Source organism: Nilaparvata lugens, chromosome 3 (genome assembly GCF_014356525.2).
Source record: "Nilaparvata lugens isolate BPH chromosome 3, ASM1435652v1, whole genome shotgun sequence".
In the NCBI taxonomy this organism is placed as follows: domain Eukaryota; kingdom Metazoa; phylum Arthropoda; class Insecta; order Hemiptera; family Delphacidae; genus Nilaparvata; species Nilaparvata lugens.
This window is the reverse complement of record NC_052506.1, coordinates 22,187,813-22,213,284: the sequence shown is the minus strand read 5'-3', so window position 1 is coordinate 22,213,284 and position 25,472 is coordinate 22,187,813. Positions and strand designations below refer to the sequence as shown.

Genomic DNA, 25,472 nt, shown 5'->3' with positions numbered 1-25,472 from the left:
ACAAAAAATGGTGGAAATATTTAATATCTGGGAGATCCATTTAGCTTTGAAACACTAATTTCTTTGAAAAGTACTCTCTTAAAGCGGGAGCAACAAGTTGTGATAGGTTAGGTTACAAAGTAATTCAAATAGAGGAAAATTAGTTCTTGATAAAATTTGATTTTTACAATATTCATTCAACTATTAAGTGAAGTTTATTTTCTAGATTTAAAAAATTTTCCAAAGATTTTGAAGCTTTTAGTAGTCATGCAAAAAAAAAACGATGAAAGCCTGGACGCGGGAAAGTGAGCCATATGATTTAACCACGTACATGTACCATGTTTTTAAGGTTATGAGCCTATGGAGTATAGTGTAGACAATAAATTTAATAGTTTTAGTTATCGGTGTTTGTAAATTGATATATTAATTTTTTTTCAACTTTATGGTACAAAATATTATGTTATTCTAGTTTACCCCTCATTGTAGTTTCTCTAGTCAAATTATTACATTTGCGTCATTTTCTTAAAAGTCCTAACGTAGAATTCTTGTTCATTATCCATCAGTTTTCAGTATGTCGATTCACATAAAACAATCAAAACATTTTGATGAGGAATGTGGTACATTAAACAGTGATGTTATCCATTATGTACCATGCAAAATCTATCATGAAGGCGAAGCAAATGTTACAAAATATTTTAAAACATCAATCAAGAAGGATGAAAATAAAGGTAACTATCAACATTGTTATTATGAGTATTAGCTGTCCCGGTGAACTTCGTATCGCCAATTAGTTAATGCATCTCATGACAAACTTTAACTGGACGCAATGCGGAGGAGGCGCGATGCGACATTTTGTATCCAGGTGCTTCTTGTTTATTGGTTTGAATGGAAGAATTCACACACACTGAATCGGGCATTGCGTGGAAAGGAGTGATAAGGCAATCTCCATAAGGTCAAAACTTTGTATCACCAAGCCGCGCCTCCTCAAGTGTGTTAAGCCTTAAGCTGCGTTTACACTGTGTAACTTTGTTATAAAACATTGGTTGTATAACAACTTCAACATAAATGTTATAAATTCATTTAACTTATTACATGTAACTTCGTGTTTTAAAACATAATTTCGTGTTATATATAACAAGTTTTTACTTTAGCTACGTTTAAACTGTGTAACTTTGTTATAAAACGTTATGGTTATATAACAACTTTAACAAAAAAGTTATAAATTCATGTAACTTATTACATGTAACTTCGTGTATAATAACATAATTTCGTGTTTTATAACAAGTTTTTCCTTTCCCGCACGAAGTCGGTAAAGATCAAAGAAAAAGTATAACTTTTTGTTAAATGTTACATGTGTTATAAGAACGTTTTACTACTTATAACGTGTCACAAGTTATAGAATGGAGTTGAAATAGGTGGTGGGGGAAGTAGATGAATCATCAGCTGCTTACAGGCGCGGATCCAGGACCCTGACCTGTGGGGGGCGTCCAGGGGACCCCCCTCCTGGAAATTGTTGAGGTTTTTAATCGAAAACATTTGAGAGCTTTTTTTTGAAATTGATTAGATTTTTGAAATTGTTCATTTAAATGCTAAAGTCATGATACTTATTTCTGCAACTACAGTACTTTAAATATACATTTATTCTTGCATTTTATATTGTAGTTCTGATTTTTAATATATTGCTTGGGTACATAAATTTTCTTTGTGCTAGATAAAGAGTGGCCCAAAAACCTTGTATTTTCGGTTCATTTTCCAGTCTTTTTTATGTTAATTCTGCGAAATCCTGTAATCGATCAGAAAAATTTGCTCCCGCTATTTTATTTAGATTATTGAATTACTAATAAAATGAGTTTATTCGGAACTTTCTATCCTTAATGAGTACTGACTTACAATTTTTTAAAAATAAGTAAAATTAGAAAAAACATAATTTTGATGAATTTTAGTTTTTGATTTAAAATATCTTCCGATTGTCACCATTTAAATGTATAATTCAAGATTCCTCTGAGCGTAGTTTTGTGCTCTACAGGCTCTATCTTATACTGTATATAGATTTCCAGGTAAACCTGACAACAATGATCCTTGTATTTTGGAAAACACCTGAGTTTTAGCTTCATTCATCATCAGCAACTCCATTGTCATCACATTCAGATTTCGCACCATGATATAGGTTCATTAGATCATGTTCTATGAGAATCACCCGTTATATGCTCGTAATTTAGTGGAGAGGCGCGTATAAGGACACCTCAAGAATCAAAATTTCAAACACTCATAACTTTTGACTTTGACACAATGATCAGATCTCATTGTACCACAGCTCATTCTTCTCAGCATGTCAAGGCGGTTCCAAATCACGCATTATATGTGAAATTCAACCAAAAAATAGAGAAATTCATCCTTGAGTGTACTTTAAACAGTATTTCAATTCACAAAAAATGAATAATTTCCTTATTTAAAGCTGCATATTGTGAAATACTTTGGATACAATTTCAAAATGTAGAAATATATTTCCTCTTTCCACTACAATAAAGAATAATCTCGATTCCAGTATTATTAGTCAGTTACAACCGATTTTAAAAAGGGCGATTCCAGTTTTTCATTTTTTCGCGATTTTTCTGTTAATCAAGAGTCTGATACATCATAAAAACTCATGATTGATTCTAAATTGTAGACATCTCATCCTCTACACGAGCTCATAATTGCCTAAAGTTCATCTTGAATCACTGTTCCCTATCATGCAACTGCCTAGACCGTTAATTTATGAGAAACGTATCTTCGATTTCTTTATTTTTTACGATCGAATCTTACATTACGATTATATTCTTCCGTGTGCAGCAACTAAAACTGGTAGAGAAAAATTCAAATTCAATTCTAAAATTCAAGATCAAGTCTTTTATAATAATGGGATACCGAGATACATAGCTTTGATTTGTCATTTCTTCGTGTATTAATATTAATTAACCTACAAAATAATAGTAAAAATACTAATTAATCTACACTCAGGGATGAATTTCATATTTTTCGATCGAATTCGACTCTTGGAGCATTTTTTTGAACCACCTTCACCAGCCGAGAAGAATGATCTGTGGTACAATGACATCCGATCATTGTGACAAAAGTTATGAGTGTTTGAAATTTTGATCCTTGAGGTGTACCTCAAGGTGTACTTATGCGCGCCCGAGGGAAGAAAAATTGATGTTTTAAGCGTTATTAATGTTATTTAAATAAACTTTATTGATCTATATCAAAGTTTCCCTTCGAAAATTTCATACCAAACTCACCGGAAGTTCAAAATACGTTTCCAAAAGAAGTGATAAGTTTCAAATTTCCAAATAATTTTTAATAAATAAGATAGGACTATAAAGTTTGTTATTATCTTAATGGCGGATTTGTACCACGTGACAGTCAATGGCCATACTTTGAGTAATATAGTTACTGTAGAGACCCACAAACTTGCTTTTGTTTTATAACATGTTACAAATTCATTTTTGTCAAACTTTTGTTGTATAACAAAAGTTTTATAACTTATTTTCTAACAAAAGTTACATATAACCTGTTACATATAACAAAGTTATACAGTGTAAACGCAGCTTTAGCTTAATCTGATGCACTATATTTTTATGAAAATTATCCAACAATCAGTATTAACATTTATATTTCAATATGGACTTCCTACGTGCTTAGTTAGTTGTGCAGTTTGTATTTTTAGAAATAGTTGAATGCAGCTTACTGGGGAATGAATGGTATATCTCCTTGCTATTGATTTTCCCGTGCATATTCTAAATTTAGAGCATTTTGAGTTCTACGACCCAAATTTGGAAGTCGTTAGTACCGCGGCATTATTAAAATTTTGTGAATCAGTAGAAAGAAAATAAAAAAATCTGGTGTGGCGCACTCACACAACTTTCCTTGCCGTTATGAAAATTTATCACCTTACGCTAGTGTTCCCGCGCATACTAGTTTACTATTCAAAGATCTGAGCCAGCTGGTGACAGGACAATAACGCTGGATACACACGATATATTTATCTCTTCATAGTGAATGATTTAATAGAATCAACAGTTGCCAACAGTTTGCAATTGAATAATCCACATTTTCTCAAATTTCAAGCTTATTTTCAATTTTAGGTGAAAATGTTACTGGACATTAATTGAAGAGATTTTCATGCTCAATCTTTTCCAGTCGAAATTTTTTGTTTAAATAAAATCTGAGACCTGATAATTAAAGATCTAAAATCAAACTTTGCATAGATGGGGCGGAGCTCCTGAAATTTTTACATATATGGGACTTGTGGCAGTTGATATAGCAATGACTATTTTAGGTATGTATTTGATCAAAATCGTTGGAGCCATTTTCGAGAAAATCGCGAAAACCCCTGTTTTTGACAACATTTTTGCCATTTTAGCCGCCATCTTGAATTGCATTTGATTGGAATTGTTTGTATCGGATCCTTATAGTGTAAGGACCTTAAGTTCCAAATTTCAAGTCATTCCGTTTATTGGGAGATGAGATATCGTATACACAGACGCACATACACTCATACACACACACACACACACACACACACACACACACACACACACACACACACACACACACACACACACACACACACATACAGACCAATACCCATAAACCACTTTTTTGGACTCAGGGAACCTTGAAACGTATAGAAAACATGAAATTAGGGTACCTTAATTTTTTTTCGGAAAGCAATACTTTCCTTACTTATGGTAATAGGGCAAGGAAAGTAAAAACAGATCTACCGACGGCTGTTGGATGACGCAATGATTATAACAGCTGATTTTTTTTTCTGTTTGTGGCCAGCTTACATCTTCTCCCATAAGGATTACATGCAAACTTTGAAGGACCGTAGGAAAGAGTTTTGAAGTCGGATTATAAATTTGATAGGCCATAAACCTGGTCCTGAACATAACGAACAAAACTAAAAAAAATCATCAAATTCGGTGCACACATAAAGAAGTTATTGAATGTCAAAATTTGAGGCTCGATTTTTATTAATATAGATGGTAAACTATATTTAATTATAACTTCATATTTTCTTTTGCTTATTGAATGGCTTTCAAGAAGTTTTTAACTTAATTGGTTTTCAATAAATATATTTTTCAGGACTAGAAGCTTCACTCAGAGGCTATCCACTGAAAGGTACAACAGTTGACCTACCAAAGGGCTACAAGGGTCTGATTCTTGAAGAAAATGGAAAATGGATTGAAGGAAATGAACGAACATTGCATGTCAAAAATAAATTCAATTCATTGACTTACTGGAATTGGGACAAAGTGCCAACCAAGGATGATGCTTTTCTGTCAGCATTGGATTGGATTGAAATAGCAGAAGCTGTGAGTTGGAAACACATTTTTAAAATTGTTTTTATTTTTAATATGCTAATTTTTGAGCTACGGTATAGTTGAATCCACGTTATAATGGCAATACAGAAAGATAGGTGAACAGCATTGCCAATTCTCTGCCTTCTATAGAGGATAGCTGATGGGATGATGAGTGGATCTGCATCTTTAGGTAGTAGCTTCTCAATGTCTGGGAAGAAATTTTAACTGAAATTCATAACTGATGAATTATCAGGTAATGACTGAGTTCTGATTTGGCTCTTCATGCGGTCACTAGTCAAACGTTTGTAGCAGGCAAGTGTTTCATCTGATTGATAAGATAACTGCGCGAACTCTGAGCCAACTCCAATACGAAAACGGTTACTTCTAGTCGACTCCAATGATATAACCGACACTCTTTCACAAGAAAGAGTTTTGTAGTTCAAATAGTTCTATCTTATTCTCAATGGTACGGTATAATATAAGTCTTGCGCACACTGGTGCGGTAAGCGGGACGATGACAGGAGTGGCATAATTTTCAAGTCATAATTAATGGTTAGCATACTCTCAGTGCGGTATTCATCCCGTATTAATGTGTACTTGTCCTTACGTCATGGTATGTTATGGTAAACTAAAATGTGTGCAACTTTGATATTGATACGGTGTAGATTTTGTTCAAATCACAGATTATCTACATGCACAATATCTTTCTTAAGACACAAAAAATATTTTTTATACCAAATATTTGTCTCTAGAATCATAACATACAAATTCTGCAATCTCTGCAATCAGTGGTCGCAAGTGTTCGAGCAAGTCGAGAGGGCCTTTTCAGTTCTCATTGTGCTCATTACACTAGGGTAGCCAACTGGGTCACCAGATTCTGGCGGCCGGCTGGGGTAATTCAGTATTTTCAAATTTGGACTGCAATTCCAAATCATGAAACAGTATCAAATCAGGAACAGTCTCTGTTCCACAAGTCCACTGGTTTTATCATCTCTCAGTGAGTACAGAGGGTAGTTGATAAGTTTCTCACGTAACAGCCTACAAAACTTCCTATATATACTCCAGCTCACGAACACAAATCGGCAGTCTGTTGAAAAACTTTAAGAGTCCGTAAGGGGTAGCATTCATGTACTGATGACAGTCTGGAGTAAGGCAGGTCAATGTTGCCTCGTCTCCTGGTATCGTGGTGGTGCAGCGGGCCCCTCTCCCGGAAAGCATGAATTTCACTCCTTAGAGAGCTATACTAACTGTAGACTGTCAGTATTCTCAGACGTTTGAAAATTAACCGGCAGTGCTCCAGGTAATGCGATGACGTGATAACACGGAGAAATTTCTTCTGTAGAAGGAAAATCCTTTCACAGCTTCTCGCATGGCCCCAAAGTACTATTCCATAGCTTATATGACTATGGAACAGCCCATGGTAGGCTAAAATCAAGAAGTTGGCAGGCACACGTCAACACGTGTCGCTTCAGTTTCTGCATCAAAAATGTCACCATGGCCAGTCGATTGTACAGCATGCCAATATGTCGCTCCCACGATAGAGTGGGGTCCATCACAAAACCCAAGATTTTGACCTCCGCCTTACCACGAGCCTGCAGACCACGCCTTAAGATGCACACCAGGTTCTGTGTTTTCCCCTCATTCAAACAGTTCATTTGATCTAAACCACTGGCAAACCTCTTCTGCAAGTAGATTTGACTGGGCAACAGCAGTTTGGGGATGCCAATCCTGAGCCAGTAAGGTGGTGTCATCAGCAAACAATAAGGCTCTCAGGTCTCCATCCCGGCCACCAATCTTGGTGTCCCATCTTGCTTTACACTCGGCCACCGCTGGTGGCTCTCTGTTGGTTTTTCTCTAGTTGGATGGCGTCCTCACAGAGCTGGCAACGCTGTATCGATAAGACTGACAACTTAATAACTAGTAGTTCTGTGAACAGTAGATCTCGCGCATTTATAAACCACAGTCTCCTCTAATACTGTTCATCAGAGTAAATTCTGTCCTGTCCTGTCGTGTCGGCCACATATCGGTGTATAAACGACTAATGGCTGTTTGGGTTGTTGTATCGACAATGCTAATAATTTGATGTGAACAGCTATGCTACTATCACCAAAAGCTTACCGAGTTGAAAGCAGAGAAAAGTCAGGAGAAAATACTATGCTACTTCGAGTTATCAATTGCACGTCCACTGCAATAGTCCACACGACAGCTGATTTTTTACTAAGTTACATTGAGATATTGAATTGCATGCACGGTATTTAGATGAATATATACCGTGATTGCATGCGAGTAATCCATTCAACAGCTGATTTGGGTCATTCTCCAGATGCGGACAGAACATGGTCACAAGCCTAGTGAAAGAAATCCTGAATTTTTAATTTTATTTTTAAATGTTAAATACTTCCTAAGCATTGATATTAACCCAATAATGCAGTTGATAAACATTTATTGCAAATAATTATGTATAAATATCTGTCCACTGAACGTGATAAGTCACTTCTGTGGACAGTCACCATCTGTAGTTTGAGACAGTTAGGGCTTACATCTTCATTCTATATTCGATTTTACATCTTTAAAACGGGATAATAATGGTAAACTATAGTATTTGGAGTAATCCCTGCAATTTTATCCTTGTTTATTCAATTACTTGAAAAGAAAAATCCAATTGAACTCTTGTCTCCTAGTTTACAATCACTTCTGTGGACAGAATTAAATAGTTCAATAAATTTTTACTAGGCAGCGCTAGTGTAGTTCTCTACCAACTGTAGGAAGAAGGAGTAGCCATATTGTTGTGTAAAGTAGTTGGAAGTTTTTGTTTTATTTATTTATCAATATTTTGATCGTTTGTGAAGCTACCACAATCACTCCTGTGACCAGTTATAAAAAGGTAAATACATTTTTAACTATAATACTATTTAATAGTAATGCAGTTCCTATGATTCTACAATCACTATCAACATTAACACTGTTGATAACCTCAAAAGTATACTCAATTATGGGCTGGTTATTTTCATTCATCACTTCTGTGGACATCACTTCTGTGGACAGCTAGTGTCCACAGAAGTGATGCCTGTCAACGGAAGAGATTGTTAACTTATTGCTGATTATCTTCAACTTGTATATGTTGAAATCAGTTATTCCTAAAATGAATTGAAACTTCTAGGCATGCTTGAATAAGAAAATCTAGCATTTTTTGTTTTTTTGCCAATTTAGTCCAAATGTTGTTAATTTAAATTTTGTCATGAGAGTTGCATGTTGATCACAATGGTTTATTCTAATCAAGTTTTCTTTTAATGTTTCTAGTTATTCATGCATAATTTATGTTTAGTCGTGCCTAGAACAGAAAAGATTGATTAGAGGTGTAAGAGGGGAAGTGAATCTGTTCATTCATGAATCTTGAAAAGCATAGTAAAACTTCATTGCTGCCAACTCTGTACATTTAAAATTCTAAGTTGCAGCTGTTTTAATTACCAAATTTGATTTTTTACGTATACTACATCTCAACAAAACTTTCTGTTCTAGGCGCTTTATTTTATTTTAATTATTACTAATTTCATTTGCTTTTTACTTGAAAATATTTTCCAGATATGAAATGGCAAGATCAAAAAAAGAACAAGAGCGTTATCTTGAGAAAAGAAGAGAGATGAAGAAGATGAGCATGAGGAAAGCTAGAGAGAAGTTGCGAAGTGATCCTGTTAAATATGAAGAAATAAAGGCCAAAGATAGAAACCGATATAGAAGAAAAAAAGAAGAAGGGAAAGTAAAGTTGATAGGAGAAATGAGTAATCGTGATCAAAGACGGATACGTCAGGAATGGAGGAAGCGGTCAGAAAAATACCGTTTAAAAAATAAAAATGAAGAAAACATCCATGATTTTGTAGTATCCAATAGTCCACCATCAACTCCAGAATCTCAAATTGAAATCATTCAGCCTAGCACAAGCAGACAACAGGAGTGTGGTAAAAAGATAGCAAGGAAGAATAGAGAAATAAAAAACCAAAAAATTAAACAGCTGCAAAAAAAACTGGATATGGCTAATTCTGAAGTGAATCGATATAAAAAACGCTTATCAAGGCTTCAGAAGGCACAAATGAAAGAAACGCCCAGAAAAAAAGTTGCCCAAATGATTCAAGGACTAAAGACCAAAGTTACTCCAGAAGTGAAGAAGAAACTTTTGTTTGCAGAAGTGATTTCCAAACAAATCTCAGCGAACTATCAATCACAGTCAAGCAGTAAGGATAAAAGGAAAATGGCTGCATCAGTGTCTGGAAAAATCATTAAAAAATACAAATTTGTCCAGTATTTAGCTTCCCTAACATCCACTGGAAGTCTAAGAAACAAAAGATATTATAGACGAATATACTTGAAAAGAGAAATGATGCAGGCAAAACAAGAAGTTAAATATTTAGAAAAGGATGAATCAAGTAGATTAACTGCTGGAAAAAAGAAACTTTAACTAAAAAGAAAATTAAAAAACAGAAAAGACTGCTGAATGACTCTTTGAAGAACCTGCATAAAATATTTGTTTCTAAATATCCCAAATATAAGAATATGTCTTACTCTTTATTTTGCAAATTTAGACCCTTTTGGATAGTTTCTCCAAGTGTTGGAAATCGAAACACATGTCTGTGTAAAATTCACGACAATATGAAACTATTGATGAAGAGAATTGCTTATCATAACATTTTAAAACAAAGAAGTGACTCAGAGCTTGTGAAGTCATTGTGCTGTGCAAAAGAACTCATTGAAGAGGCATGCCTGGAAAGGAAATGTTCTTATTGTAAACATAAATCAATCACACCTAAAGATTTCAACTCTGATGAGTTGACTTACTATGATCAATGGAAGAACCTCAAAGTGAGTTTGATAATAAAAGGAGAAACGAGAATATGCCAGAAAGTGGTCAAGGACAGAGTTGCATTTACAAAAGAGGATCTTCTGGAGAGGTTGAAATTGACTATTTTACCATTCATGCAGCATTATGCCAACATCAAACACCAGTTTCAAGCAATCTCTGACATAAATAAAACACTAGACAAAGATGATATCTTATTACACTTTGATTTCTCTGAAAACTACAACTGTAAGTACTCAGAAGAGATTCAGTCAGCACATTTTGGAGGGTCTAAACCTCAAATAACACTACACACTTCTGTATGTTATTATCACTCAGATTCAGATGACATAAGTACTAGACCCAAGCATCAAAGTTTCTGTACTTTATCCAAAAGCCTTCGACATGATCCGGCAGCAATTACTGCTCATTTGGACTGTGTATTGGATAGAATCCAAAAGACATTAGTGCCAAGTTTGAAGAAAATTCATTTTCTAAGTGATGGACCCAGTACTCAGTATAGGAATAAAACAATGTTTAATTTACTTGTTAAATATATTGCAAAAAATTTGAATTGGAAGAATGCACTTGGAACTATTGTGAGGCTGGGCATGGCAAGGGTGCCCCTGATGGCATTGGTGGATGCTTGAAGAGAAGGGCAGATGCGTTTGTTGCTAGAGGAATTGATATTCCAAATTTTGAGATATTGGTGTCACTTTTGAAAGATGCCACACAAATAGGTATTTTATCGGTCACAGAAGAAGACATCAGAAATATAGACCTATTGGTACCAAAGGCTGAAGAGTTGATCACTTTCAAAGGTACTATGAAAATTCATCAAATCTCTTGGTCCAAAAAGTCATTTTCCACACTGCAAGCTAGACGACTTAGTTGTACTGATTGCCAACCAGAAGAAGACTGCAAACACTTCGGAATTGGATCTATAAAATGTATCCTTTCAAGTATTCTCAAATTAAACATTAATCAAGTAATAATAGTTTGCATAAAAACTCTCTTCTCACAAATATTTTTAAAAAATGAAATGTTTAAATTGTTGTTTGATTTTGGGAGTTTTGGTGTGACCCAATGATTAGTTATAGTAGTTGACCCTACATTTAATTTTGTGTTGCTTTGAAAATTTCCTTAACAGTACTTACAGTCAGTCATGAACAGCACTCGAGGAAGAGATTACGCTATTCAGATGTTTTTTCTGATTCTGAAGAAGAACCGCTTGAACCCAGTCACAATATCAACGACTTTGAAGATATAACCATCGGTGACTGGGTGGCCGTAATTTACGATGACAAATGGTATCCAGGTAAATATTTAGTTTATCTAGCTGGTACTTGGTGCATTGTTGCTCAATGTATTATGTTTGATTGAAATCTATATCACTTGTTCATGTATGTAAACATGCCAAAGCATAGTGACTGCCGAAGGGTGTAGTAGAGCCTAATTTGACACTAGCTACTTGCTGTTATGAACATAACAGTCTTTTTTTAAATATATGTGACATAATAACAAGGCATAAGCTATTTATTTGTGGATGAGATAATTGTTAAATTATTACAATAACTAAATTGAATTATTTTCACAGGACAAGCAAATTTTTTATTGTAGCTGTCTCACAGCTAAACATGACATAACTTTTAGTAAAATTCTCAGGAATTTAAAAATTTAGACTAATTGTTTTTGATTTGATATTGTGGTATTTTTTATCATGAATAAGAAGACAGATATTATCATACCACTTAATTTTGAAAAAGCATGATAATTAAAAAATTACAGTACAGCTGAGGATGTGGCAGGTTATGCCATAAAACCTTATGGTACGGTACTGTAATTTTTTAATTATCATGTTTTTTTAATAAAGTGCTCAAGAATAAAGTAAAAATAGTTGAAAGTAGTTTTTCTCACAAATATTACAAAATGTGATTTTTTTTAAGGTGTTGTGGAAAGAGTGGGCGAAGCTGGCGAAAATTTCCTCTCAGTGAACTTCATGGCAAGAAGTGGCGCAAACTTCACTTGGCCAACAAAACCGGACACTCAAACTGTCGAGAAAAAAGACGTATTAAAAAAAATTAGGACCCCTCCATTCCCTGTGTCTAGTCGCCACTTTGGGCTGGACAGCCAAAGTATTAGACAAATCGAGGATTTATATAATATGATTTGAGGATTTGTATTAAAAAAGTTGTTCATCATTATTTAGATTTCATTGAAATTCACACCTATACATTCATTAGGGTCACATCCAGTGCAAAATGAATAAAAAAATTTACAATAATAATAAACTAATAAAGCACAATAAGTGCTGTTGTGTAACATCTTAAGATTGATTTTAAATATTTTAAGCTCTATAACTATGCACAATTAACAAGAACTAATCTTCAGTCATTTCTGTGGACATCATGTCACTTCCGTGGACATGCTAATTTTATTTTCTTGAAAAAAATAAAAAAATGAGTGTTTTAAGCTCAACTGTTATCAGTGTAATATTTAGAAGTTCATATTTAAGTTGTAGGCTAATTTTGGTAGAAAATTAAAAAACTATTTTTTAGAAATTTAATTTAATTGAAACTGTCCTTTTTTGAAGAATGACCCATTTATGATGAATAATTCTATAGTCTAATTTTTACTCTAATATTGGCTTATGACGGAGGCTCCTTTTCCTTTTATATTATCCTTGAAATGCAAAATTTTCAAAATACTTGTATATACGTCTGTTCAAGCCAGTTTCTTTGTATAGTAGTTTTAGTTTTCCTTCATCCGCTGCATAGTGCTAAGGAAGAGATTTTGTCCTGTTATCGTTTTCATTGCCACGACTTGAGCCATCCCCTCCGCTCTCCGCTCTAGGCGTGTGCAGCCCGGAGCTCAGCTCAGTTGCAAAAAACATCTCATTGTCGACAGATCATTGTTTTTCGTTTGGATAGTTGATCCATAATTAGCAACTCCTATTTGTTTAATTTGTTATTTTTTGAATATATCATCATGGGAAATTCGTCCCATTATTATTGTAATTATAGTATATTCGTTTCGTGTAGTAATTGATTCATAACTTGTGCTTGTGTTTGTGAAAATATATTGAGAGTGAAAGCCAACGCCCTAAATCGTTTAAAATACTTCGAGTGAAATATATATCCAGTCAGTACAAGTGTTTGAGGACTAAGGACCACAAGAGCGGGTTACACACCATCGCAGAATAATATCGATTTGTTTTCACCCCTCTGTCTCCTTCATATTCCTTATTCCAATTTACCACCTGAAACCCTGTTTGTAACAAATCGGTATATCATTACGTCATAGTTTGGATTGGGGTAAGTGATTTTTCCTATTTGTTTTCCTGGGTCTAAATACTGGTGTACTGAATTGGATATATGAATGTGTTTATTCGTATCATACAGTCCAACCAAAAAAAAAAAAAAAAACAGACAAAAGGCCTATGGATTCGTAGTTTTTTGTAACAACGTCGACGCGCAATTTAAAAAGGAACATATCTGTCAAATTTTATTAAAATCTATTACCGCGTTTCGCCGTAAATGCGGAACGTTAATAAAGAGAAATGCAAAACCGCCGACTTGAATCTTAGACCTCATTTCGCTCGGTCAATAAAAGTGAGATCCACGTTATAGTCGGCAATTGATTAACATTTTTGTTTGCTATTCATGTCTGTCATTAGACAACGCAGAAAACTTTACTTACATGCTCCAGTGGGTTGGCAGTTGTAAATAGTCAAAAATTTAAAATATTCTAATAGTTCCAGCTTGTTATTTACAGTAGTGTTGGTTGATTCTATTGAATAAATTATACTTTTACTTTCAGGTCCATTCTCCCATTGATTGACAGATGTAAAGCAATCCACAAAAAGTACACCAAAGTGCCTGAACTGTGTAGGTATCTCACAGCAGTAAACCAATTTACACTGATGCCATATTATATGACTACCGTACTGTACCGATCCCCGTATTTTAACCACTTTTTTCAATAAAAATCCATATTCCAATTTTTTGAAATGTTATTATGTATTTTAATAATGAGGTTAATGACTAATAGCTTATGACTTGATATTTTTGTTAATCATTGTAGTATTAATAAACACGTTTTTTTAGCGAACCAATTCTCATTCTTCAACCTCCTTGAAAAAAATTCATTTGTTTTTCCAAATTCACTTGGAAATATACTCAAATTACTATTAAATAGGAGTTTATGGATAGAGACCTGTTGGAGTAATGATAGTAGGCCAAATGTATTTTGAAGAACTTTCATTAGATTGTTTTTTCAAGATACTCACTGAATCAACATTTATCTACAGATGTAAACTAGATTGAATGTTGTTAGGTACTGTGATCCAAATACCGTAATACAAAATCGCTTTCTCTAAAATTCGATAAAGTTTAGGCAATCAAATTAATCGATTGTAAGTGCGACCGGACGTGTTACCGACTAAAATCACAGATTTTTTATATTCATGATAAGGTAAATATTTTTCTAGGAAGGGAGAAAGGATCACTATACAGTTGAAAAAACTAAACTAATCGATATTAAGTGATCATAATAATATATTTAAATTCATCAAAACAACGTCTAGTACAGTAATATAAAGTTATCACATACAATAAAATATATTTTAAAAATCTACAAATAATACATCGAATAAATGGTTATACAGCTTACATTTGATAGATTATAAACAAATAATATTGATAACAAAAAACAACACAATGATTAACAGCTAAGACCCGATTGCACAAAATCCGGTTAAATTTCAATCATGAAATTAATCATGATTAAAATTTAACCGGCTTTCATCAAGCAACCGGCACTAAATATTTTTGAAAATAAATTTTTGTTATGTAGATCTCATATAGACTATGGAATCTATAGCTACAAAACAAAATTATTGCAGTTGGAGAATAGATAAGAAATGTATATACAATAATACTATTTCACAAGTCTTCGTTGTAAGAGTATATTTTTGAGGAAGAATTAGTCTGTAGAATGAAATATAACTTGGAATACAGAAATGGAATGATAATACTGTGTTTCAAGAATACTGAATTCGTCGAAATTAAACAAAATTACTTTCATCTCATGATAAAGCTGCATTGAGGAAGAATAAATTGATAAACAAATTCATGATAAGAGTTGAATTTGATTACATGTTGGGATACCAGCTTAAAAGTTGAATTTTGATATATACTACTGAATTACAATCTAAATCATATTACAAATAATTGCTTTCAGTACAACAAGTTTATAAAAGTACTCAAATTCATAGAAGTATAATATTAGAAAATGTGCGATTAGAGCTACCATATTGACGAGAAAAATAATTGGATAACTTATTGCAATTATTTAAGTGGCATTTAAAGAATAAACGTTTTAAAAATGTATGAGAATTGATACAGTAGCTTCTTCAATGGGTTTTCATTAGTAAGACATGGATTAAAATTATAAAAAAACATGCTGGATTAGTTAAGTCAAACAAGCAAACCTTATATCACGAATTAGTAGAATATAAGTTATGAAACTTGATAATTTTCAAATCAAGAATCAGTTGTTATAACTTATCGTATAAAATTTATATAAAAGTTCAATGTAAAGCTGCGTTTACACCAAAGTTATTAACAAAATCCTTATAGATTCTATTGATATTAGATTGAACATGACTTTTCATACACATATTATGTGTTTGTCAAGTTCTGTTCAATCTAATAGAATCTAAGGATTTTGTTAATAACTTTGATGTAAACGCAGCTTTAGTTTATAAGTACACTTGGTTGAGTTGACTAATATTTTTTTATAAACCTCCAGTTAATTAAAAATATTATTCTGTTGAAAAATAAAAAAATGATGTTATTCTATGAAAATGTAAGTATAATATTATATATCAATAGAAAAATGTAGAATCACTTTAGTTAAAAATAGTAAGATAGAAAACACCTGGACTATTGAAAAATATCCTTCTCTATTACTTTAAAATATGCAGCTAATAATGCTAATCTAATTCCACATTTGGTTAATCACTCACATTACACCACATACACTAACATTTATTTAAAGCTTTCTCAAAAAATAAACAGCATTGAGATTCTTTGCTATTCGATACAAAATCTCAACTAAACTATTCAAGTAAAAATTAGATACCAAAATATGGTTTCAATATTAAGGCAGTTCTGGCAGTGCAAATTCCATTTCAATTAATTGACTTCAAATTTGTGCTAAAAAACATTGTTACAATTATTTTCTAGCACACTATTATACTATTCGCATTAGATGGTCCCGTAACAGACTCGCTACCAACAAAAAGCCATACAAACATGTTTCTACTATTCATATTAGTTTATCAGCATTCTGTGATAAGTAGTTAATTTGGTATGATAATTGCTAACTGAACAAAGCTGCATTCATATTTACGAGTATATTAAAAATTAATATGTTTCATATCAATTAACTAAATAAAACTGGTAGTAGCAGCCTTTTCATGATTCCATCTTGATGTAGTTCTGATTCTTTATAAGAACATTCATTATTTTTCATATTATCTAAATCTATTATTTTAGAAGCTCTAAATCAATCTGATCGTGATTTCATCGTGATCAAGTTCCAATTCTATAGTATTTTAGCGTAGTACCTTTCAACATATACTGCTGCTTAATTTTTTAAACTAACATCATACAGTTTAAATCCATCCACAAAATCAAGTATTACAAATTGGTTTTTCACAATGATTGAAACAGCTTTCAGGAGCCTATTGAATGCTAAAATACAAATTAATAATACTAGTAGTTAGCTGGTTATTAGAATAGCAAATTACTAAAATATTAGCTTGCATTTCCTCATGCAACAGGGCCCAGCTTGTGCGTTGTATAATAAAATTCTAAATGTTCTAACAGGAAATCGAAACCATATTCCATGAAGATTTGATCAATCTATAAATTAAAATTACACTTACAATTCTATTAGAATCCTCCAATTGGTTTGAAAACTTTCGTAATGACAATCACCAACATAATGTAATAAAATTATTGTTGCACATTTGTTCAATAATTAAAATTTTCATCTTCATAAGATCATACATATTAAGGAGTAAATTAGAATTACCAATACTCCTATTATCTGGTAATGAAGACAACCTTATCAAGAAAATGCAGATATTACTTTACTTACACTATACTTATGGTAATCGTAATGATCAAGGGTCGTATAAACGTTTCTTAATAACGATCTTAGCCAAGCATGCTTTGGTTGCCTAGCAACCAGCTGTGCTTGAATCCTACTGATTGTTCAAGGTTGCTAGGCAACTGACGCGTGCGGGACTAAGAAAGTTCTTCTCACCAAACAGCCAATCACAAATATTGTAGTGGCTGATTGGTAGACAACCAAAACGAGCTTGGCTAGGAACGTTCATAAGACACGACCCCGAATTGCTGCCTATCAACATTGATTTTCCAAAAAAAAAAATTATCACGAATTTTCGCAACTACTGCTGCTTGCAACTGTCCTTCTTGTTCTTTTTGTGTTTCTTCTCCAGCGACGAAGTTCTTCTTTGACCTTGGATTGGCATGTAGGGTGGGACAGGGCTATCATCTTCTTCTTCGAAATCTAACAAAACGACAAAGACATTCTTGAGAATATTGTGTAGAAACTTCACAAACTATAAGGATGCGCTCATATCTATCGTAGGCATGCATCAAGGAGGTTTAGTTTAGTAAATCTCGAAAACATAAACTAGAATCTAGAATTGATAAATAATGACATCATTCAAGTACCCTCATGAGGCCGCCACAAAATTATAAGATTGAACATTTTAAGACCCATGTATTCAAGAACATTTTTATTTATTTTGATGGAAGGAAACACCTCATCTTGTTCGTCAGTATATTTCAGGATTAGGGTAACATTAAAAATATTGATTAAATGTGTCGATTGAATTGACTGATTACAATTGAACAGTATGAAATGATATAAAATTAAATAAAAAGAATTGTACAGAAATTATGAAGTGATGAACATAACCTATTTTTGGACTATTTCTATCAACATTTGGGAAAGGAACAGTTTTGGGATTTGAGCCTGTTGATGTTCCTTTCCCAATAATTTATAACTAGTTAGAATTATACTGTATCATTTATAACAAGTTTAGAATGATACTGGATCATCTATGAATGTATAAATAAATGAATTACCTGGTGAGGGCAGAGAGTAGGACGGACTGGATATGGAGCTAGATGTGGTGGTGGTGCTATGGTGCGACAGAGTGGGGTGGGGCGGGGTGTAGGTGGGGTCGATGGCCATTGCAATGTTGGTGGGCAGTGTGTGAACGCCACCCCCACCCCCACCACTACACCCACTCGCCACACTCTCAATCTCTTCCGGTTCCGGCATCCTGCAACCAGCACACAATCAGTCAATCGTAAAGGGTTGGGCAATCAATTCAAATTCAATTTATTTGCCATACAATTAAAATCGAGTAGACAAATGCCGTAAAGTAAGAAGAAATATTAGTGCTTAATCATAATGGTCTCAATATGGAGAATTATGGATAATTTGAAATACCAGTTAGGCTCAACTCACACTTACGCGACTCAGGTCGAGAAGAGACTCGATTCTAGTCGAGAGCATGTGTTTTCAAATGGTGACGTCGCGGAGACTAGAATCGACTGGTCTGAGTGTCACCATTTGGAAACACATGCTCTCGACTAGGGTCGAGTCTCTTCTCGACCTGAGTTGCGTAAGTGTGAGTTGAGCCTTACAGTACGCGTCCCGTAGCTTTGCTAAAACATCAGGCTTCAGAGACCATATATCCCTAGATGGAGGAAGCTCGCTACACAAAGAGATTCTTCATGAATGAGAGAGTTGCAACGAATGCCAACAATGGAAAGAGCATGTTGAACGAATGTCAGCTGATAGGCTGTGTTGCGCTAAAAGGACGTAACTCCAAAAAGCTCCTTGTGTATCTTTTCGGATGCAACACGTTGCTTTTGAGAGATACAAATGAGCATCTGTTGCTTATTGAAAGATACATTTTCAAAAATGTTCGATGTTTTTGAACGGGTCGTATTGTAGTCTAGTGGACGTCCGCCGATAGGCAAAGCTACAGGACCCGGACTGTACACTCTCATTTTCAAACGAAATTTTTTCTACTTCTGGAATCTAGTCCTAGTGTACACCTTCAATGTTGTAATTCTCATAATTGTTGGAAAGGAAATAAAATTACACTGATTACATGCAAAAGATAACACCTGTAAGATGGAGTCTTTTTTGTCCAAAAGCTCTTTAGGCGATGCGAGAAGTCGATGACGGAGTGCCATGCAAGAGATAGCATTGCCTTATCTGCCGTGGGGGGATATTTGGTTGATGTGTATATCACTGCGGTTGGCCACTAACGACAGGTGTCGAGCATGTATGAACGGACATGTCTTAAAAAGAAAAAGACATTCACGAAAAAGGCTTCGAACAAAAATCAGCTGTTTGAGAGCAGCTTGTAACATAGAATAAACAACGAATAACAATAAATAAGCCACTGGGAAATCACAAATTATAATGATACAAAAATAATTTAACCTCAAATAGAGCAGCGAAGAGAAAATAAACAAAAAAAACTGGTATACAAAATCCTAACTTCAACAAATTTCGTTCGAAGCCTTTCGCTGATGACTTGTGTCCTCACAAATGTACAACACACTTGTGCTGTCGTTAGTGGCCATCCTTAATAAATAAATAAACTAATATATAAAGCTTACAAAAGTATATTTCTCATGGAATAGAGCTCGAAGGGCCGGTCAAATTCCTACGCGACGACTGTAGCGGCTATAGTCGACATAATAGACAACAATAATAGTCATGAATAGACTACAGCCGTTAATATAGCGCGGCTACAGTCGACACTTAAGCCTGGTTTTCATTAGTAGAGTTAGTGGTAGAGATCCCTGGGCAAGTACTAACTATCTTGTGGACTCTCACAATGAAAAAGTTCATGGTGGACTAGAGTCATGGTAGAGTACTAGTTTTTAGTAGAGTAGAGTAGAGTGGTATAGCACCGTGGGATAGTACTCTAACACTTGCCTTCCCTCACCAACGCTTCTCAATCTACTCTACCGCTTCTCACTCTACTCTACCACTACTATGATAATGAAAACAGTCTCGAGCTAGTGGAGTAGTCGTGCCGTAGGCTATCAAGTTTAAGAAGTATTGATATTTATTAAAAATGTTAATAGGTCCGTTGTTGGTTATCCATCTTGTTTTCACCAATATTATTACTATTGTATTCTGATAACTTTTAAGAGTAAAAAAACACTCACATTGAGTGTTTTCAAAGTTATCAAAATACAACAGTAATAAGGTTCATAAGTGTTCAAGTGTTAATTTATTGAAAAGTATTGACATTTTAAGGTTAGTTCTGTTCACTAGACAACACACTTTACCTACTATTCTCAATTGTAGTAAAAACAGTTTCTCGAATAAGTAGAGTAGAGTTAGCTCGGTTGAGTTAGTATGCCAGTTACTCGACCAATAACTCTACTAGTGAAAACCAGGCTTTAGGAATTGCACCTTTACTCCAATCCACGTAGTCTGTTAGGTACTTCAAGCTATGAGGCGCATCTCTCAGTTTTTCAAGTAGTTCCACAGAGGAAGCGCTGATAACGGTCCAAAATTCAGTCCTCACTATTTAGCATGACGATAAACTTTCTATACATTTATGCTTATTCTATGATAAACTGTACCTTATAGGCAACTTGACCGTTTTGCTTACTTTGGTTTGTTTATCCTGATGACATCAAGGTTGTTGGGTCGCGATGGCGAGGGCATCTCCCCCACCTCTCTCTCCGCACCGTCTCTCTCTTGCTGCTGCTGCTTCTTGAGCAGAGCTCTCTGCTTGGCTCTCTCTCTTGCTCTTCTCGCTTTTGCTCGTTCCTACCAAACAGAAATTCAACCAAAATTAGCTTTATGTTTACGAATAACAATAATAATATCGAGTGACCTAGCTGGCTCAGGTCTGGTGTCAGTTCGCAACTGATCAATTCCAGGGCCTCTGACATGACCTAACGACTGCTTTTTAGACAGCCGGGACCGACGGTTAACGTGTCCATCCGAAACACGAAATTATTGTGCAATAATTGAGCCGACTGTTCAATTGAAAATACATTATATTTGAGTGGAGACGTTAACAAGTGAGTGATATTCACTTAAAACCGTAAGCACGGGCCAAGTCTCATGTATCTATAACTTATATGATATATTAGTATATAACTTATGTTTAGAGTTACCATCCCACAAATGATTTTAACATGTGTTTAAAATGTTATTAATTAAAGTAACAAACTCACCAAAAATAAAAATTCAGTCATTGAAATGGGCTCAAATAATTATGTTGTGCGAAAAAGATAGTTGTAAAATGAAAATAAACAGAAGTTTATGAAGCGAGTTAGCAGTCTTATTTTGAAATATAAGATATCCTACATTACTATGTGTAACCTTATCTAAATTTGGGAGAGGAATAACACAAGGTTACCTTATTTTTTCTCCCCCTATCATTTTAATGATGTACTTATTGTATGAATCAATAAAAAAAATCTATCTAGTAGATGGCGCATACAGAAGAATTGAGAATAAGTTATCCTCAGCTCTAGAATATTTGGCAGAGTATTACAATAGTAACCACCTGAAACCCAATCCAAGCAAAACACAAACATGTGCTTTTCATTTGAGAAACAGGGAGGCCAAGCGAGAACTCAATATAACATGGCAGGGACAGAAGCTTCAGCATTGTGCCACATTAAGATACTTAGGAGTGATCCTGGATCGAACATTGACATATAAGGAGCATTGCTCAATGACGTGTAAAAAGGTTGCTGCAAGAAACTGTATAATCTGTGAACTGACTGGGAACACATGGGGAGCCAATCCCCACACACTCAGAACCAGTGGCGAGGCGTCCGGTCATCGTTTGATGCGGCGATGAGTAGAGGAATTGGACTAAAAATATTAAAATAATCTTGACTATTAAATGTACATTTGTAGGCTTCAAAACCCGAAATTATGTTCAAAAACTCCAAAATCAAAAAAACCGATAAGAATATGATGAGTATGACGCTCAATATGAATATGAAGCGCAGAAGGCTTGCGGATCACTCCAGTCCCCCTACAGTCCTTGGCTAGAGCCCCAGCCAACAGGTTTCAGACCATTCAAATAATGCTCGAAATACATCGCAACCGGCTGCGATGTATTTAGGCTTCGCTCGTTCTTGGCTTGTGTCGGGAGTTTTCGGTAGCTGCGTTCTCCTCATCCCCACGTCCCACAGTCTCTACACACACAGCTTTAACGGAAATTTTCGCATTTGAAATATTGTATTATTGTTTTAAAAGTGAGGTTATTCTTATTCGTGTATTATTCGTTTGGGTTAGTAATCGTTTTTTTACAGTGTTTCATGTGCATGAATTAGCAAATGTGAAGTGTGAAACATGGAGGAAGTGGAAGATGAAAACAGTATTATTAATTTGAAAGAAATTCCAGTTGTAGTGAGAATTGGTAAGTAATGGAAAGTTGGTAGTGTGGATACACTGAAAATTATACAAGAGGTGAAATGTTCCCTCTATCAGGAATAGCACCTCCTGCTATAAGGAGAAAAGTGTCTGGTGATGTGCAAAGATTAAAGCAGGAAACCGACCCTAGGCACCCTCTTTATGGTCATCAAATGCAGGTAAAACGTCTCAAGCCAAGAAAGAGCTTTATGGCTAGGACCCATTCAATGCAATCAACTCCTACAGCGGCCCGTCTTCAACTATTGAAAGAGAAAGCCCGGGTCACTGTATCTGAGGCATTACCACCTGGAGGGAGCCTCACGTATAGTGTATGCAAGTCACTAAATCGGCTGCGGGTGGCAGTAGCTAAGTGCAAATACAAAAAGGTGAAATGGGTTTACCTGAACGTAAACTGCATGTGTGGAGAAGTCCAGGACCAGGAACACCTGAATTGCTGCCCGCTTACCACCCGACTTAATGTTAGGCTCAGAAAATGCTATTGCGGCAGCTATTTTTTGGAAGTGTTTACCGGACTCGTAAAGTAAGTAAGTATCCATCTATCTATATAACTAACTAATCTATTGCCTGAATGTTAAAATATTAGCCTTTAGATAGTTGAACTCACCCTATCCTGCAGCAGTTTGGCCAGTTCCTTGTCCTGAGCCTCTATTGCCATCAATCTGTCCTTGTCTACCATTCCCAGCGAGTCCATCTCCTCTTCTTGTTGTTGCAGCAGTTTTGCCAATTCCTACATCAATACAACAATCAATCACTCTCCTTAGAAATAAATTTTGTTTCAACAGTTCATACTTCCTATGTAATATAGCATGTATGTATGCCGATCAATAACAATGAAAAACTTTATTGTAGTATTATTAAATAGTATATTTTTTTTATTTCAAATAACACGTGATTACAGGTAGATAGATCTTGTCAGATGCTTAAAACAAAATTAATCTTGATAAGTCGATCACTTCTTGATATCACTGAAATATGTCAAGTATTTGAACTTGCGTTTATCAGAACGTATTATTTACAATAACGGTTATCAAAAGAAAGCTGCAACAAAGTTTGCAAGAACGGTACTATTAAAATAAATGAGAATGGAACATTTTAAATTAGAGAATTCATATACAAAATAAATAGAAAAAATATATATACCACAAATGTAAGAAAAATCATAGAAAAACTACAGAACAATACAATCGGTACAGTGCAGTGTTTGGGAGAAATAAAATTGATAATTATGAAGAATTGGAAGAACAATCATTTTATTGTAAAGAGAAATCAATAATTGAGTTTTAAACCGATACAGTACAGATCATTACAGTTAATAACATTTGTTCTAAGAGCACAATAATCATTGATGCAGTGAGGCTACAACATATGAAACATTTTTGACAAATTCAATTAGGTTATAAAGCAAACTATAATAAAATAATGAACGATAAAATATTAACTAAAATACAATAAGGTTTTAATCTACTTGAGTAACTAAGTATAAACTAAACAAACTAAATGAATAAATATAATGAACAAATAGATGTAAGCCAACAAGGATCAGAGATTAAATGATAATCAAAAACAAATAAGAAAAGCAAAACGGAAATGAACTATCAAATAAAATAAAAAGAATTGATTGATTTTTAATCTGCGTGTCCACTTTGACAAACGAACTGAACGTGATATGTTCAAAATGATCAAAAAAGACGAGAGACTAAAAGTATATACTAAAATAATTAAATTACTGATTGTATTGATTACAAATTGAAATACATCCATTTTAACCAACCACTAAACTTAATAAGCTGAATCTAAGAATTTCAAACTCAAATTTATCTATTTTAATAAATATAACTAAAAACTATAGCCTAACGTTGGCAGCTTGAAGTGTTGTCAGTGAGCAGGCAGAAAGAGCTGCAGCAATTGACGAGTGTAACTCTAGTCACAGTTTTGCAATCAATGTGAACCAGCCTTACACTCGCCGACCGCCAAACAGCCACTAAATCACTTCTCAATTGCACAAAACATCAGACTTCAAACAAAAACTAAAACTGTAAAACAAAAGAATTTGCAAAACAGAAACAAAATATAATTCAGAGATAGATTATTACAGCAGGCTTCAAACAAAAACTGAAACTGGAAAACAAAAAAATTGACAAAACACGAAACAAAATATAATTCAGAGATGCATTATTACAGATGATGCCCAAATGAGCTTTTGTGGATAATGGAGAGTGAGAGGGTGATTTGATAAAAAATCAATCGTCCAAACGCCTACTGGCGGGATTATAATCCGGAAATAATTCAGGAGGAAACAAAAGAATAAACTAATCAAAAACAAAATTTAATTGAGAGACATTCAGGTGAATTTTCAAACTTTTACTTAAATGCCGACAAAGCATCTTGAATCCATATCAGGAGTGAAATGCTATGATCTCGATTTGTAATAATTTATATTTTGTAATACAAAAAAGTATTTTGAAAAAATACTGTAAAATGTTTGTATTGAACTATAATAGTTTTCAATGCATGTTTTGTCATTAAAACCAGTGTCCATGAATGAAGTAATCAGAGTTAACATATTTTGTCATTAAAAACATCCAAGAGTGAGTCAATCAATGAAAAGTTCTCTTTATGATATCATCTTTACTTTCAGATAAGTAACAAAATCAATTTGTAAACATGCAAAACAATTGAACGAAAAACAGGCTAACAATTGAACAAAAAGCAGGCTAAGAAAGATAAAATAATAATTCTTATTGAAGTAGGATAGACTTCAATTTGCCAGAATT

The 25,472-nt window shown here is 34.2% G+C and overlaps 3 protein-coding genes across 7 annotated transcripts in view; 2 read left to right on the top strand and 1 right to left on the bottom strand.

Annotated features, from left to right (window-relative positions):
- The first annotated feature begins 101 nt into the window (after nt 1–101).
- On the top strand, nt 102–14,265 carry LOC111053031 (ribonuclease H2 subunit C). The gene is made up of 3 exons (XM_022339858.2): nt 102–707; nt 5,107–5,336; nt 13,975–14,265. Exons 1-3 carry the CDS (start codon nt 551–553, stop codon nt 13,993–13,995), a joined length of 408 nt encoding a protein of 135 aa, XP_022195550.2. The 5' UTR covers nt 102–550; the 3' UTR covers nt 13,996–14,265.
- LOC111061905 lies at nt 7,493–14,265 on the top strand. Of its 4 annotated transcripts, none has more exons than XR_005570709.1 (4): nt 7,493–8,208; nt 8,907–11,105; nt 11,315–11,473; nt 12,102–14,265. XR_005570709.1 is itself a non-coding variant. In XM_039423304.1 (4 exons), exons 1-4 carry the CDS (start codon nt 10,163–10,165, stop codon nt 12,326–12,328), a joined length of 909 nt encoding a protein of 302 aa, XP_039279238.1. In that variant the 5' UTR covers nt 8,445–10,162; the 3' UTR covers nt 12,329–13,562. The 4 variants fall into 4 exon arrangements, 2 of the variants coding, with proteins under 2 accessions (XP_039279238.1, XP_022205293.2); XM_039423304.1 differs by lacking the exon at nt 7,493–8,208 and having other exon boundaries at nt 8,445–10,297; nt 10,718–11,105; nt 12,102–13,562; XR_005570708.1 differs by lacking the exon at nt 7,493–8,208 and having other exon boundaries at nt 8,399–11,105.
- A 428-nt stretch (nt 14,266–14,693) lies between these two features.
- Nucleotides 14,694–25,472, bottom strand: part of LOC111053030 (coiled-coil domain-containing protein 50) — a 41,266-nt gene continuing 30,487 nt past the window's right edge. For both annotated transcript variants that reach the window (XM_022339857.2, XM_039423303.1), the window contains 4 exons: nt 23,303–23,425; nt 20,909–21,069; nt 18,342–18,541; nt 14,694–17,757 (listed from right to left, as the gene is read on the bottom strand). In XM_022339857.2, the coding sequence (XP_022195549.2) occupies nt 17,636–17,757; nt 18,342–18,541; nt 20,909–21,069; nt 23,303–23,425 (606 nt within the window). In that variant the 3' untranslated portion in view covers nt 14,694–17,635. The remainder of the gene's footprint in view (nt 17,758–18,341; nt 18,542–20,908; nt 21,070–23,302; nt 23,426–25,472) is intronic.

What these genes read in the sequence shown, in the direction of transcription:
- LOC111053031 (XM_022339858.2), top strand. Translation starts at nt 551, where the DNA reads ATGTCGATTCACATAAAACAATCAAAACATTTTGATGAGGAATGTGGT. An exon ending in CAAGAAGGATGAAAATAAAG is followed by an intron (nt 708 to 5,106) that starts GTAACTATCAAC and finishes TATATTTTTCAG; the next exon opens with GACTAGAAGCTTCACTCAGA. An exon ending in GGATTGAAATAGCAGAAGCT is followed by an intron (nt 5,337 to 13,974) that starts GTGAGTTGGAAA and finishes TTTTACTTTCAG; the next exon opens with GTCCATTCTCCCATTGATTG.
- LOC111061905 (XM_039423304.1), top strand. Translation starts at nt 10,163, where the DNA reads ATGGAAGAACCTCAAAGTGAGTTTGATAATAAAAGGAGAAACGAGAAT. An exon ending in ACTATTTTACCATTCATGCA is followed by an intron (nt 10,298 to 10,717) that starts GCATTATGCCAA and finishes TAAATATATTGC; the next exon opens with AAAAAATTTGAATTGGAAGA. An exon ending in CGGAATTGGATCTATAAAAT is followed by an intron (nt 11,106 to 11,314) that starts GTATCCTTTCAA and finishes CAGTACTTACAG; the next exon opens with TCAGTCATGAACAGCACTCG.